Below are 16,432 nucleotides of genomic sequence, written 5' to 3'. Positions count from 1 at the left end.
GCCAAGAAAAGTAAGTTATTGCAGCATTGTTGCCAGTTATTGCCAGTTCAAGTTACTGCAAAATAATGAAAAGGTGTGGTTTGCTTCTGCCCATTTCTTCCCGCAGTCTGTCAGTATTCAGAGACCTCATGTTTGTACGAGGATACAGTTTCAGAGCCCTCAGCTGGAGAACGGATGCCTAAACCACAGTGCTGGGGAGGAGAAACAAACCAGCCATCTAAGCATGTTTACTTCCAGCAACAAGGAAGTTCTAACTTGTCCCTAAGTGGTGACTCATTGGGTTGGGACTATAAAAGTAAAGGTAACTGCTCTCTAAAACATCGGGGCTTCAGACTTCAGAAATCCAACATGATGCAATCAGGACTTCCAGCTGTTTTCTTTTTCTTGTTGGGTTTGTCATTTTGCCTGACAATCCCTATTCCCCTTGAAGACAGCCATGAATTCACAGAGAAAGACCTTCAGTTTGCCGAGGTACAGTACAAAATAATTTATTTGCATGTTCCACAAACAGTAAGTTGTGCAGTTACAACTGGTTGGAAACCAGGCTTGTTAATTCTTTTCCCCTTCTTAGCGCTATCTCAGGACTCACTATGATCTCCGTCCGAATCCTGCTGGCATAATGAGGAAGAGTGGAAACACAGTGGCTGCTAAACTTCGGGAAATGCAAGCTTTTTTTGGCTTGGAGGTGACAGGCAAACTGGATGAAGAGACATATGAGCTGATGCAGAAACCAAGATGTGGCGTCCCAGATGTGGGGGAATATAACTTTTTCCCTAGAAAACTCAAATGGTCAAAAATGAATTTGACATACAGGTAAATGCCTGGTATTTTGAGTGTTATTGCTGTTATTACCTTCTTAGCAGGTGCATTGTCCAGTAGGTCGCTCAGTATATGAGTTCGATGTGAGAGGGATGCATTTGAGTTTGAAAAAATTAATATTGCAGTTTAAAACCCTTACAGCCCCACTTTTGGAAAGGTGCTCCCAGCCTACCTTGCATTTCAAGGAATTAAACATGAATTTTTTCCATTGCACTTTGTCATGGAAAAGGAAACCTGATGTGGTGTAAGGTAGCAGCTCCTCCTTTGGCCTCTGTATAGACACTCAGGACACATCTATGGGGCCAAAAGAAAGAGGAGTAGGGACTCAGATCATGCACTTCTCTGGGTCACTTCTTAGCTCTGTTAGGACCTGGTTTAGTGCTTGGTCCACAGAAGACTTGACCGGGACAGAGTGGTGTAGATGCAAACCAGTCTGTGTAGCGTGGCTGTGAGAGCAGTGTCTTCCCCTTCATATTCCAGGTGTAGATGTCTGTGTTTGATCAGACAAATCCCTGTACCATGACCTCAGAAAGTTGACCTTAGGAAGTGAAGGGCTGACAGTTCACGTGTTAGCACCTTCTCCTCTAATTCTGCAAGGTTGTCAGCCTGGAATCTTAAACAGCTGCAGACTGAGTTTATTTAGCAGATTCCAAATATGAAATCACTAAAATCTATTAGTTCCATAGCTAGTGATAAATATTACTTTAATATGGACAATTATAGCCTATAAAAATCACTTTGGATAATGCTTTGCTCCTCCAGGAAGTGAGGATCATGAAATATTTTATACTACATAAAAAAGTTTGAAGTTACTGATTTTACTTAATACTGAATATATCTGTCATTTTCTAAATCTTCTGGTGCATAGAAAACCAGTTACAGAAAGTTGTTGTATCATTTCAGATATCTCTGAATTATTTTAATGCAGATAAAAATGTTTATTTTTATTTTTTTAATACTGTATGCAGCTGCTAAGCTCCTTGTTACACAATAAGGCCACATGACAAAAGCAAAAACTTTTAATGAGGTGTACAGTCAGGTAAAAGTGCATTTCATATTTCTTCAATTCACACAATTTAACTGGAGATATTAATGTGTTTGACAGAATTATGAATTACACTTCAGATCTGAGACATAATGAAGTAGACAGAGCTTTCAAAAAAGCATTTAAAGTTTGGTCTGATGTGACACCACTGAACTTCACCAGGATACGAAGCGGTATAGCTGACATCATGATCTCCTTTGGCACTAAAGGTAACACAGAACCAGTTGTTCTTACTTTATAAGTAAACAATATTCCTATATACGTAAGATGGGGTAATTAATTTAACTGTTTTGAATTTTGCTTTACAGAACATGGTGACTTTTACCCTTTTGATGGACCCTCTGGATTACTGGCGCATGCTTTTCCCCCAGGCCCAGACTACGGAGGAGATGCCCATTTTGATGATGATGAAGTTTGGTCAGATGATTCTAAAGGTAACAGAAGTTCCTGAGATTATTTGAAATGGTGATAGAAGGAAAAATTAACCCTGTTTGATACCTGTAAACAGTTTGTTTTGCCTGTTTTCTGTTTGTTTATCATTATGTTCACTGTACACACATAGGAAGCTGAGTTTAACCTCCAGTCATAAATGGAAGTTTAGTGTGTGCTTAGCAAAGATTTTAATATAACTCTCCTAAGTAAAAAAAATGACACAAATGAGATTTTGTCATTTTGGCATTTCACTAGGTGCAGCTAGTTCTGATCACAGACTGATAGGAATAGCCTTACTGAAGCCTATAGCTGTACATTGCTTGCATTGAATTTGAAAACTCATTACCGTGCCTATTCAGGACAGTGTTTTAATAGAACAAAACACCATTTTTTTTTCTGCTCTGGATTAGGTCACCCTCCTGTCATTAAAGCTAATTTCTGCAATACTGAAAATAATATGGACTCTCTACAGCAGGTGAATTCCCAACTAAAATATGTTCTTGATATCAGTAGGACCAAGACTTCAACCTAGAGCTTTCCTGTGTTGCTAAGAAATTTCAAGAAATCTAAATCTCCCTACCTAGCAACATTTTCATATAAAATTTAGGCTGAACATCAGCCGTGAGACACTAGAACTATTAGGCCCTTACCAACGCAAAACCCATCATAGTTCAGAAATGACAAGCAATTATGTTTGGTGTAAGGCGCCCCTGCTCAAGGCAGGGGGGTTGGAATCCTTAAGGTCCCAAACCATTCTATGATTTTATGAGTTATGTGTAATTTTTCCATGTATTCAGTTGTCTCATTCATTGTCCCATATGTTAAAGCACAGTGTGCAAGGAGATAGACATTTACTTTTGCTGTGGTTTGTTATAGGCTATAACTTGTTTCTTGTTGCTGCCCATGAGTTTGGTCATTCACTGGGACTTGAACACTCTAGAGACCCTGGAGCTTTGATGTTTCCAATCTACACATACACTGGAAAAACTGGGTTTGTTCTTCCTGATGATGATGTGCAAGGGATCCAAGAGCTCTATGGTAAGTCTGTCTAATACATAATATATGTCTCCCGTATCATTATAGCTTGTTGCACATGCACTGCACAGTTACTGTGAGATGCAGATGTTCAATAACAACAGTCATGACTGATTAAGAATGATTCACTGGAACAGGAGATGCTTAGATTTAATAGTTCAGAGGGAAAACAATTAAGTGATGCTGCAGACCACAGTTGGTCACTGACCTGTCTCCTTTAGTGGTAGGTGATGGGGAGCAGAGTCTTTCTACTTTTTGACCTGCCTGAAAAGAGAGGGTAAAACAGAGTCTAAAGGTAGAAACAGAGCTATCCATGCTTCATTATGGAAAGAATAAAGCTTTTGGGGACCTTCAAAACTTGGTATAAAGAAAGCAAGTTCATTTAACATCTGTGCAGCACTCTTGAGCTGCCAAGTCCATGAAGGTATTTGGTTATAGGAGAGAAAGAGAGAACAGACTTTCCTGGTAAAAATTTTTTGCCTGTTATGTTTATATTCATCATGATCTTGGGAGCTCTTCCATGTTTTGTTCAATATCATGATCAACAGAAAGGAAATTAACATTGTCAAGCTTACATTATATGATATGATTCCAGGTGCTGGAGACAAAGATCCAAACCCAAAGCATCCCAAAACACCAGAGAAATGTGATGTAGAATTATCACTTGATGCAATAACAGAACTTCGTGGAGAAATGCTGGTCTTCAAGGACAGGTAAAGAGACTTCCATATCATGGATGGTGGGTAGTGGATGAAGTTTGAGCAAGCAAAAACAGCATTTCAGTTTTTTACTAAAGATTTGGGTAAACATACATTTAAAAGAGCACAAATCAATATAAATGTCTCTTAAGGAACTTTTTGGCAGGATTTATAATACAACTACAGACTTGACTGTTGTGAAGATAATATGGCTGAAGTCTGACACTTTTGTACACATTTTTAAATTCATGGGACTTTCTTCAACATGCGTAATCTGCTAATATTTATTTGGGTGAAGTTGTACTGCATTCAGGAGCTTCACATGGGACAGCAGTGAGGTCTTATTCTAAATGAAAGAAGTTTAAAATTTGTTATTTTTTGAGATGACCACTGTGTGAGTGACAGAAATTGTCTGCAGCTGATGACTGTGACGAAAAGAAAGGTCTAAGAGGGGGTCTGTGTATTCAATATTCTATGTTACGATAACCATTAATTCACCAGTAATTTATTTTAATTATAGCACATCAAAGATACTGCTATTCTATGATGTGACAAGAAACCTAAAATATATCCTCTTTTTCTCAACTAGGTTTTTCTGGCGACTGCACCCTCAGATGGTTGAGGCAGAACTGGTGTTACTTAAGTCCTTTTGGCCAGAGCTTCCAAATAAAATAGATGCAGCCTATGAAAATCCCATCAAAGATCTTGTGTTCATGTTTAAAGGTGAGATTTCGATTTTGTTGTTGGCAGAAAATATACGTATTTAATCAAGCTCAGCAGATGGTGTAAAGGTAATTCAATAGAAGAACAAAACATCCTACCTTCCTCGCTGGAAAAACAAACGGTTTCACCCCATGCACACCTATAAAATTTTCAGTGAATTAGGAGATGTGCAATTAAGTTAGGATGCCCAGAGTCATAGCACAAATAGTCTAATACCTACTGAGTATGTGAGCCAAGAATCTCTTTGTTGTATGAAAATAGGGATCATGGTATGCTCATTTCATTCTGCTCTCAAAACTGAGTCTTTACAAAAGAATCACCCATACTTTGTTCATATTCTCAGGGAAAAAAGTCTGGGCTTTGAATGGCTACGACATAGTTGAAGACTACCCTAAAAAGATACATGAAATGGGATTCCCAAAAGAAATGAAAAGAATAGATGCAGCAGTCCATGTTAAAGACACTGGCAAGACTCTCTTTTTCACTGGAAATAAGTACTGGAGGTAAGCTGGAGACAGGTCAATCTCGGTGTCCCTAGTCATAACCTGTCCAGACGTAAGGAAAGATCAGGAGTTTGGTTCAAACCAGGCGTTTGACTGTTCGAGTCTGTGGTTGTCATTAATGCTATAGCTGTGTGCAACACGTTGTAAAGGCACATGCAAGCCTTTTATAAAAGTATGGGCACAGACTGTAAAAGCTGAATGTGTGTAAGGAAATGAGAACAAAGTGCTCTAATCTGGAGGAATTTGTGATTGGTCATGCCTGCTAGACAAAATTCCCATCTTGCTTCCTTGAGTTGCTTGTGTGACATGAATGCTATCAGTGCTGTGAGTAAGAATTCTGTCCCACTCTAGGGTGTCTCTTTTTCTATTGTCCATGAGTGGGGCTTGCAACCAGGTCTCATGCATAATTAAGACTTTACCACAGGCTTGTAGTACCAATACATCCAGGTGCAATAATCTCCATATAATACATACTTTATAGTTCAGTTCTGAAAATGTAGATCCATTTGTTTTGTGCTTATTCCACTTCTGGTGGAGGTGTGCCCTGTGTATTGCCCCGAGTTTTACCACTGCACTAGACAGACTGCTGGCTTGCTTTGGGTGTGGGTAACTTCAAAATTTATGAAGGGCACAAGCCAAGCTCCCAGGCTGCTTAAAGTCCCTGATTCTGTTTTCTTTTGTGTTTCATATAGTTATGATGAAGAGGCAGAGGTTATGGAAGCAGGCTACCCCAGGCTGATAGAGGAAGAATTCCCAGGAATTGGTGATAAAGTGGATGCAGTCTATGAAAGAAATGGTACATAATCTGATTATGAAACTTGATTACAATTAATTGCCCTTGAAACTTGAGATTAAGGTCTTGTAGAAAACTCTGGCATTTGTAATTTTAATTTCTTCTCATCAACACTTCTGTTCTCGGCTGAATCAGTTTTCTGATCTAAATTGTGCTCTAGCCAAAAAAAGAGCTGCCTCCTTGCTTAGGGAACCTAAAGTAATATGCTTAATGTAGAAGCATTATAATGTGTCTGTTCCTTCAAATGGAGCACATTCCTACCCAAATTTTCAAGGAGTGTTTCCGAGTCAGTCTTAAAAATTAACATGCCAACTCTGTATATTCCTGATCAAGTGCAGTAAGAATTTGACACAGGATTAAAAAGCACCAGTTATTTTAAAACTCTGATCCAGGAAGTAGAATGAGGATCTTTAAAAAATTTAGTTCACTATTCTAAATATGAAAATGTTGCATTAGAGTTATTAAAAATGAAAACAAACAAGATAGTTACTGTTTTAAGGATAATTTTGATATGACAACACAGTTTCTTAGTGTTAATACTTTTTACCTTTCCTTTTCCTTAGGTTATCTCTACTTCTTCAATGGACCACTGCAGTTTGAATACAGCATCTGGAGTCAAAGAATTGTCCGTGTCCTGCATACTAACTCCCTATTTTGGTGCTAATTACAGCTGAGCACCATTTCATAGGCTGCAGGGCAGCTTGTAGCGCATGGGAATATTATTAAAGTGGGCATTTAGGTTTACCAAAGGACAGAAAGGTTCTATGAACAAGTACTGGGCTACCTACCACCAAATATACACTGTATATGTGGACTTATATAGCTACATGTCACTCTGGAATTGATTTAACTTAATAGGAAAGGAGAAAAGAAATCATTAGCATTTCAAGGGACATTACACCATTTAAAGTTTGTCTGGTATTGAAGTGAGATGCTGGATACATCACACATTATCATGAATGCTACTAATTCCCAGTAATCTGAGCACATCTAGGATCTTTCAAGGATCTCCTAGCATGTTCCAAGAAATAGACCTGATAAACCCAGGAGCATTATATTTTTAAACTAATCCTTCTTCCCTTTTTGAAATTCCTTTTAACGTACTGGGTATTCCGATGTGTAATGAATGAGTCAGGTCTGCAGGGTGACTCCTTGAGCAAGTAACACCAGGCAGCAATGAAGAAGTTAGGCAATTCAAAAGTATTTGGCTGCATCCCTGCTGAATGGGAATGTCCCCCTGGAAGCAGATGCCCATGTCATCTTTAGAACAAGGAGAAAGTACAGAAGCAGTGAGATGTCATTCCAAAGCAGACAGGAAAGCAGGAAAAGGGAAAATTACTCCCTGCAGAAATCATAAGCCTGTATGATACTGGGGAAACCAGAAGGAAGCAGCAACAAGAGAATCACACAAGTTGAAACCATGCATGATGCTACATGTGGTATCACAGCCCACGGTTTCAGCTGGTGTTAACTGAAGTGACATTTATAGAGGTTATGCCTGTGCCAGGAGAGAACCTGAATATCCAAAGCAAAATATTGAAAAGAATGTATTTTTTCATGTTGGCCACTCTTTTAATATCTATATCAATTGTTTCAGTATATTGTAAGATTTTGTTTTGCTTAGTTTTGTTTTAAGCAATGCATATGATGTGGAACTGTGACTCTTTTGATTTTAAAAAATAATATTAAATGAACTGGAGGAATAAATCAACATTGTGAATTACTTAAATTAAAATTTTATGTGCTGCCTGTCTCAGAAGCAATAGCTATTGGACAAAAGAAATCAAGACCCTTAACCTGTGCATCATATTAATTAAGATTTTCACCTCTGTTTAAAAATATGATTTACTTTTTTTCCCCTCAAGAAAAATAATTATATAGAAAAGAGAAGGAGAAGAAGACAGAAGAGAGAAAAAAGGAAAGACCGCTCAAATCTGAAAAATAAGAACAAAGTTGGAATTAGTCCTTATCATTACAGAAAGAATGAGAAATTATTAAGAAATACTGGGTAAAAGAGTTACACATTAGTTTGAATGTCAAATATTATCAATTAATGAAAACTACATTGTCCTGTTCTGCCTCCTCAATACCAGCCCCTAAGTCAATCAATCAGCCAGGACTGCCAAGCAAAGCTCACCAAAAATTAATATCTTTAAACAGACATAAATGACCAGGCTTACCTAGTGATGGGCCAGATGAGGGTAATTCTGTAGTTCACACAACAGAGAAGGTTAGTTGAGATAACCTAACAGATTGAGAGGTCTCTTATGAACATAAAATTGTGAACTAATGAGTTTCAGACCTTGATATGCTTAAAAGAAATGGATGGAAGTAGAACTGGAAAAAAACCTTTACAAATAGAAAGACTTAAAGTGGACTAAAATGAAAGTTCTGGCTTGTGATAACATATTGAAAAAACTGCTGGGGGAAGAGTCAGTAAAATTCTCTAAGCATAACAAACATAAATTGGTTCAATTACATATAAAAATAATTCTTGACAGACAGAGTGTGCCTGAAAAAAATAATGTTTAATATTGGACTGAAGTTTTACTTTATTCTTGGCAGTGAAATAAGAGTCTGGACATGTAATCTTAGTCTTCATTTTCCTCAGTATAAAGACTTGGTGAAAAATTGTATCAAAATAATAATGAGTCTTCCATAAGGACTAGTTGTTGAGTCTGAGTCTTCTGAGTTCCAAAGGTCTGACATGAGCTGCACTGGATAAGGGAATGCAAAAGTGGACAGGGAAGCAAGAGATGTCAATGAATGTTTTTCACATCTATGTGAATTTCTGTTAACATTGAACGCTTGGCAGGGGAAAAAGGTACTGCATAGGAAGCTGGACCTTCAAAAGCCTTCAGCATGATCATATCCAGCTGCTATCCAGCCCAAACAGACAAATTCCTGTTAGCTGCTGGGCTGACTGGAAGCAGCCTTTGGCACAAGTCCAAGCACAGCTCCAGCTTCTGTGTCCACATCCCCAAGAGACGGGAGCTTTTCTGTGGTTAGCTCTACCTCAGCTGAGAAAAGTACCAGGCTGTCAGTTCCTGGCATTTTCTTGAGGAAAAAAAATGGAAAAAACTGCTTGTGCTATGGACGTAGAAGGCTGAGATCAGAGCCAGAGGGACCCTGTTGCTGCTGTCAGCCAGAAAGGAAAACTCTCCACAGTACCTTGTGGCCTGGGACCCATTGCCACCACATGAGAATAACACTGCATGGGTGCCTGGTGGGGACCCCATAGGATATCACCCAAGACCATCAAGAATTGAAAAGAAATAAGTCTTTTTCCCAAGGCAGAGACTGAATTGACTGCTTTCTCTGAGATGTGAGTGAAGAAAGGACCAGAAGGAGGCTGAAGCAGCTGTCCCCCAGGATGTAATACAAGCAGAACTAATAACTTCCCACCAGCTTGCTAGTTTTTATGTGAATACACAAATCCATCTAATGGCAGGGGATGGCCTGAAATCGTGTCAGGGAGGTTTAGGCTGGATATTAGAAAAAGGTTCTTCACCCAGAGGGTGGTTGGGCACTGGAACAGGCTCCCCAGGGAAGTGGTCACAGCTTCAAGACTGACAGAGTTCAAGAAGCATTTGGGTAACACTCTCAGGCACATGGTGTGACTCTTGGAGTGTCCTGTGGAGGGCCTTCATGGTGTGATCCTTGTGGGTCCCTTCCAACTCAGCATATTCCATGACTCTGTAATTCTCTGACTAGTGCATGAATGGTTATTGATTAATTTGTCTTTTACATCCATGTTTATCTCTACTAGGAATGATCATTTGAAGGGAGAGAAAGGATAAGGCAAGAAAAGGAATGTGTCAGATGCTCCTCAGGGAGCTTTCTGTGCTGGTTAAATGCTCCTGAACAAGTAGGACTTAAAGGATGCAAATATATATTCCAGGTGAGAAAAAAAAGTGAGCAAACATCATTTAAACTTTCCAAAGTGAGAAACTAGGCAACACTGTAAGAGTTTCCATGAACTACATGAGATATACTAGTAGCTGAGAAACTTGAGAAGGAATTCAGTGTTCTGAAAATGCCTTTTTTTCCTTAACATAATCTCCAGAAACCTGCTCTGCAGACACTAGATGGCAGTGACAGCTTTGCTTTTTAGAGATTCTGCACGGAACCAAAAATTATAATGGTGTGTGAGGAAGACACAGGTAACTACAGTGAATTCTTATATTAAGTGAAGATATAAAAACTCCAGACACTAATAAGAAGAATTTAATTACTTATTCTATTGAAATTCAGATCTCTGAGCAAAAATGTAGGATATTACAATGTTCAGGAAGCTTCTAGATACATTCACTATCAGGGCTACTAATTTTTAAGTATTTTCTGGAATTCAATGCAATACACTTTAAAGAGTATACTCTTGTCCTAGGCACAATGCAATGCCTTAGTCTAACTCCATTCATTGGAAAATTACACAGACATGTACACAGACATGTTCTAACTGCCTGGGATCCAGGCAAACTTTCAGTGTTCTTACTGACTCTGGAGAGAACTTACTGTTTCAGTAGTTTCTCAGATTGACTTAACAAGGATCTAGATCTCAGCCTTCAGTCTAGGTCAAAGAAGTGCACGTTCACTTATGCTGTGGTGAGTGTGTGTTCATCTGTCCTGCTGGAGATGTTTTGTCTTTACACATGTACAATTAAACAGTACTCTTTGGAAAGACTGACAGTCCACTAACCAGAAAGCTCATTTGGGATGTAGGATCAAGACCTTCTGTCAATTTTGTTTGGGAGTTTTTTGCAAAAAGTGAGGCGTCTGCACACATGGTGAATCCACACCAGTTTTTGGGTTTGATGGTTGTGCTGCTTCTGATGAAAAACATTTCCAGAGAAAACCTCAGTAGCTCTCCCTAACATGACGCGGAGGGTACAAAGCCCACACAGACTCCATCCAGCCTGGGATCTTCTTCTTTCCTGTGTAACACAGAGGGTTTGAATTTCCAGCCAGCCATTTCAAGGCTATCTCTGGCACTCACTTCACCTATGCCCCATGTGCTGTTCTACAGAGGGTGTGCTCTCCTCCTGTCCCCTTACTCACAGGAAATGGATGAAAGAACGTTTTCCTCGAAGGAAACTCTTACCAGGCAGAGACAAGCAGGTTTCAGTTTCTTTTTTAAATGTCATATAATGACTTTCGTACTGCCACAGAAATACAGGATGGTGCATTTCTGTGTGTATTGGAGTAAGCAATCCATGTTGTGTCTTGACTTTTTTCTGGACTACACCAGGATCCTCCTACCACTGGGCAGGAGGAGTCTCATGGAGCAGTGTCCTCAGAATGGTCAGATCCATACTGCGTAGTCTCTGCTGGATCTCACATGATCCTGTTCTGCTCTTCTTAGAAGAGGGGAATGGGTCATTTCAAGGGCGAGCTATTGCTTTCCCAGCCTAAATTACATTATTACAGCACTCTGTAACTTCATAATTACAGGGATTAACACCCCAGGAAGTAAGAAAAATTTCTTTTTATATCTGAATGATTTGTGTTGTCTGAATATATTCTTCACAGGAACACACAAATGATGTAGCCCTCCTCAGAGTCTCTCATCCTAAGAAGAACCTGTGAACATTTGCTGGCAATCAGCCATGTCTGAAGGGTCTGGAGCTCACAGTGTCCTTCCCACTATCTCTTTGTCTAGCAAATGTCCTTTTCAGACTCAGCTTGGACTGTGTCCTGAGCATGTCCCCCATTGTGCCCCATCCTGAGAGGGATAAGTAGTTTAAGCACTGTCAGGAACTGCTATGCAGCAACAGCCCTGCACTAACCTAGCAAGCATTAGGGAGGAAGCACGTGCAAGCCAGTGCAGTTGTGAGGAGGGATCCATTCTGGGGGTGCTTTTCCTGGGCTGTTTGCTGGTGTCCCTTGCTGGTCTGCACAGGCAGTCCACAGTCTCTGTCAGGAAGGACATGGGAAGTTGTAGCTTTGACTGGTGGACTCAGTGCTGTTGGTAGTGGGACCAAAATGATTTAGGAGACCTTGGTAGATAACCACAGCTTCAGGATCCCAGCAGTCCAGGCATAGAATGCTTATATATGTGTCCCTGTCCATGGCAGGGGGGTTGGAACTAGAAGATCTTGAAAGTACCTTCCAACCCAAACTATTCTATGAGTCTATGGTTCCATGATTAAATTAATGGTTCCAGGCTGTTTTTGAGTGAATCAGGAGAATTAAACATATAAATCTTACCCCTGGTCCAAATTATGTGCTCTTTTGCTATAGCACATGGGTGTTATAATGGCAAAGAAATCATGCAGAGATGCATGATGGGGTCAAAAGATATCAGTGGTGCAGAGAAGACAGGGTGAGACAAATGCCAGAAAGAAACCTGGTCATGGAAAGCTGCAAGGACCCATGGGATAAGACCCATGTTTGAGGGCTCCCAAGGCAAGCTGCAGTACAGGTAAGCCAGGACCATTGGAGTGGTCTGTGCAGTGCCACAGAGTGCAGTTTCAACAAGGGGCAGCAAGGATGTGGCCAGGCAGCTGGAACAATTGAGACTGGTAAAATACTTGCTGTCCTTCTAGCTACATATTCTGATCTGTCGGTCTCAGTTCATCAGATTAGACCCTGCAGGCAAAAGCCATAAAGGAAAGCCATTTTCATTATTCTGGCAGAGCCTAAATGCAAGGTTGGTTTATGTCTCAAAGTAGCCCATATCAGAGATTAAGCTGATGGCTGATTTGGGTCTGTAACACTGATAATTTAGCACACCATTTTATTGAGAAAATGCTTTTGTAGTTCCAATGGATGTGGATGTTCAGCACCAAAACACAGGGAAAGAAGTTCCAATAGGGTCATTGGTTCACCAGTTATCTTGTATATGAGAACAGATTTCCAACTGAGGTCAATTTCAAATTTAGAGAAACAAAAATTAAGTTACACTCTCAAAAGTACCACAGAAACATCCTGTCTAAAATTCTGTTGAAAATTGTGGTACAGGAAATAAAATGCACCCAGGTCTATCTACAGTGATAGAAAACAGTGAATGACATTGCAACAGGGAGATAGAGAGCTATAACAGGAGAATGAGGAGGTAGTAAGAAATACAAAGCAAGTGATAGCATTAATTTATTTCCAATTACTGTATTTGTACAATTACTAGTAGTATCTGAAGTGTGACTATTAAGAAAGAAATAATCAATAAGAAGCCTGTTAGGATTTGAACCAAGATTCAAACAAAACAGAAATCTTAACATTGACGTCACTTGGTTTTGGGTTAGGGAATAATTGCCCGGATAACAGCTGCTTTGCAAAGAGCTTGGGCAAATTATTGCTCTCATATAAGTAGTCTCAAATTTAATAGCAACTTGAGAGAAGATGCTACAAACTTATGTTTTGGAAGAGCACCTGCATCTGGTACCATTCAGGCATTTCAAAAAAAGGGCAGCAAAAGCCCTTTGGCAGTTTTCTGCTGAGTGCCAAGGAGGAAACACGCAGCTCACAGCTTCACATTCGGGAATTTTCTGTGCTGTGTTCATGAGGCTTAGAGGATGAGTTGCACTCTCTGAAACTGAGTCACTTGATGCACAAAGTAAATATCGGATGTGGGCTCCTTCTCCATCTGTGAGGCTGCACAAGCATCAGCTCCAGAAGGAAAATGCTTGTTGAAATTTCAGGCTCAAACAATCCAGTGCTGTGCATGCAGCCTTAAATAAACACCGGAAATTTTAATTGTTATGATTCCTACTCTATTCATAGCTCTCTCCATTAAAATTTTCATGACACTCCAAGGAATGACTTGCATTATCTTGACATGTGTTTAAAAATGTGACATTTCTCCTTGAATCTAATCATTAGAGAGGCAGAACGTCAGCAATACCCAGCTGTCCAAATTAGGCTATCTCAGACGGTCCTATTCTTTTCTATCCATAATGGAAATGAGGAGTAAACAAGATCCTGTCCCGTGATATTTCAAGCGCTGCTGAATTTTTCATTGTTTTTCTTTAGTTCTTTCTTGCATAGATACAGGTGTTCTTAATATCCACATTCTCAACTGAATCTCAGATTTAAAATAAGACAGTAATCTCAACAGATATTTTGTGCTCATTATGAAAGACTATTCCCCTATGATCTATTTTTAAACTATTGTCCTAGTTCACTGAATGTGTCATTGTTCTTATACCAAGAGCAGTAAATATGAGGACCTACTTTCTGCAAGTTGCTTGCTTATGTATCTTTAGCGGAGCTCTTTTTTTTTTTTTACTTTAAAACTGATGTTACCATTTCTTGCCCTTTGATGTGAGCAATATTTTTTAATTCTCCTGACAGTTTTGGCAGACTTTTTTTCTTGCTATTTGCTTTGTAAGCCTGTGTGACCAGAACTAGACACAATATTTAGGTCAGACTGAATCAGGTCATTATGTTTCCAGAATTATCATTAATCTCCTCCTCTACACTTTATAGTCTTATTTTTTATGGATGTGTATTGTTTTTAGTTGTTATAATAGGTTTACTTTAATCTTGGTTATCCGAGATACCATCTAATAAGGAAAGACAAGCCACAGAAACACAAATTTAAGAAATGCCTCCAAAATTACATGAAAATAAGCAGGAGTCAAGGACACCATTGGTTTTGCTTCAGTGATTAGCTATTTGCCATTTATCATCTTCTCTGTGTTTACTGAAGGTCAGAGATTTACAGTTCAATATGCGTCAACGCCAACTGCCAGTACTGAATCACAAAGAAGCCCGGCCATCCTGTTACAATGGAACCACTCAGGAATAAAATAATAGATATTAGTGTTAGACGAAGACAGAGGACTGCATGAAACTAGGAATTATTTTCCTTCTTCCGATGTGTTTTACGGCAGGGTACTCCCCACTCAGATTACTGTGCCAATTTTATGATGCCAGGTTTTAGAAAATGAGTTTAAAAACAGCCAGAAGGCAAGAAATGTAGTCTGAAAATACACTTCTCGGAGGCAGAGGATCTGGGAAAACAACCTACTTTATGACAGGGTAGAGATTTAATGAATGTATGGAATGCAACCTTTGAGGTACAGGATAGGAACAAACCGTGGCAACAGGAAGAGGGGGAAGGTTGCTGCTACCAGTAAACTCTACCAGTGCTGTTATCCTTACAAGGGAGGATACATGAAAGCAAAATTCAAAGGAGCAAGAAATGTCAAGCCAAACTTTACAAATAAGTGAGACCCACAGCTTTGATCCAATGCTGAAATGTATGCACAGATTAAATCACCCGCCTTCGCAGATTAGCCTGCAAGATTATGTAGCTGTAATTCCACCACCATCACCCCCCGACACACCTTACAGCAACCACAGCTGTGTAGGTGGCACAGATGTGTTTAGGCTCAAAGAGGGTAGACTAAATTTCGACAAGGTGATATAATCAAAACAATTCTCAGTATTATTTCTAGCAATGCAATTTGTTACTGAAAATAGTGCACATGTAAAATATCTATTTCTTAAAATATCTCAATGACATAATTAACCTCACTTCCTCTGTGTGAGATGACTAAACAACACTCTATATGTCTGCACAGTCAATACAGAAGTTGCAAGGCTATATGATAGGGTGATTACTGTATCATTAGTGAGTTGCCTTGGGAATGACCAAAACAGACTCTTGCTTCTTCTGAAATAATACTAGAGCTGAAGCAGAGGTAGGCTTTAGAGACAATGGAACTCCAGGTAAAATGCCTTCTGTTTTGGCACAGACATGCTCTTTCTTGTGGACCAGGGAAAAGCAGTCTTCGTAACTCCAGTTTGGGATGAGTCAATTCCTCCTCTAAAGAGTTTATGCTCCAGGGAGATGTAACGCACAGTGAGCTGGCAGATATAACCACAGTAGCCCATGGGCAGAGCTCCAGCCTGCAGGAGTCAGAGCCCATCCAAGGTGTATTTCTTTTCCCCAAGTTTGGATGACATGCTGTTGGTTGGAGAAGCCAAAGACAGAGACAAGGACCACCATGAAGAGGGCCGGGCAGGGACCAGGGAAGGGAAGGCGAGTGATGGTCATGGAGAGTGAAGGATGGGGGACTATCTCAGACTGCCCTGGACTGTGGGGCAGCTCAAAGCTATAATCCATCCCACTCATACAGGAAATGTGGAGCAGGTCCTTTGCTGCTCAGTTTCCTTTCTATGGAGACATAGTTTGTGCTTGATTTGATTCCCAGGGGAAACTGAAACTGAGAGCCGGGAATTTGCTTCCAGACCACTTTGCTTAGATGTAGGGAAGATGTTTAATTGCCCTGCATTTCTTATAAGTCCCATTGAATGGCATGACATTGTATCCTCAAATTTTAATATTTACAGTGTTTTGTTACTGAGTTTTTAGATTATGGTCTATATTGGACCTTTTGCTAAGAAAGCAGCAGAATCCTAGCCAGACCTGGAGAAAGAA

General features: G+C 39.7%; 1 protein-coding gene across 1 annotated transcript; it reads left to right on the top strand.

Annotated features, from left to right (window-relative positions):
- Nucleotides 1–348: 348 nt before the first annotated feature.
- Nucleotides 349–6,712, top strand: LOC309571423 (collagenase 3-like; the record flags this gene model as incomplete). The annotated part of the gene is made up of 10 exons (XM_082278907.1): nt 349–471; nt 572–813; nt 1,925–2,073; nt 2,173–2,298; nt 3,173–3,334; nt 3,927–4,044; nt 4,619–4,752; nt 5,096–5,255; nt 5,948–6,051; nt 6,612–6,712. The coding sequence occupies 10 exons, from the start codon at nt 349–351 to the stop codon at nt 6,710–6,712; spliced, it is 1,419 nt and encodes a 472-aa protein (XP_082135033.1).
- Between the last annotated feature and the right edge of the window lie 9,720 nt (nt 6,713–16,432).

This window comes from Coloeus monedula (genome assembly GCF_965178545.1).
Source record: "Coloeus monedula genome assembly, chromosome: 3".
In the NCBI taxonomy this organism is placed as follows: Eukaryota; Metazoa; Chordata; class Aves; order Passeriformes; family Corvidae; genus Coloeus; species Coloeus monedula.
Note: the sequence above shows the minus strand (reverse complement) of the source record. Positions and strands in the feature narration are given on the sequence as shown.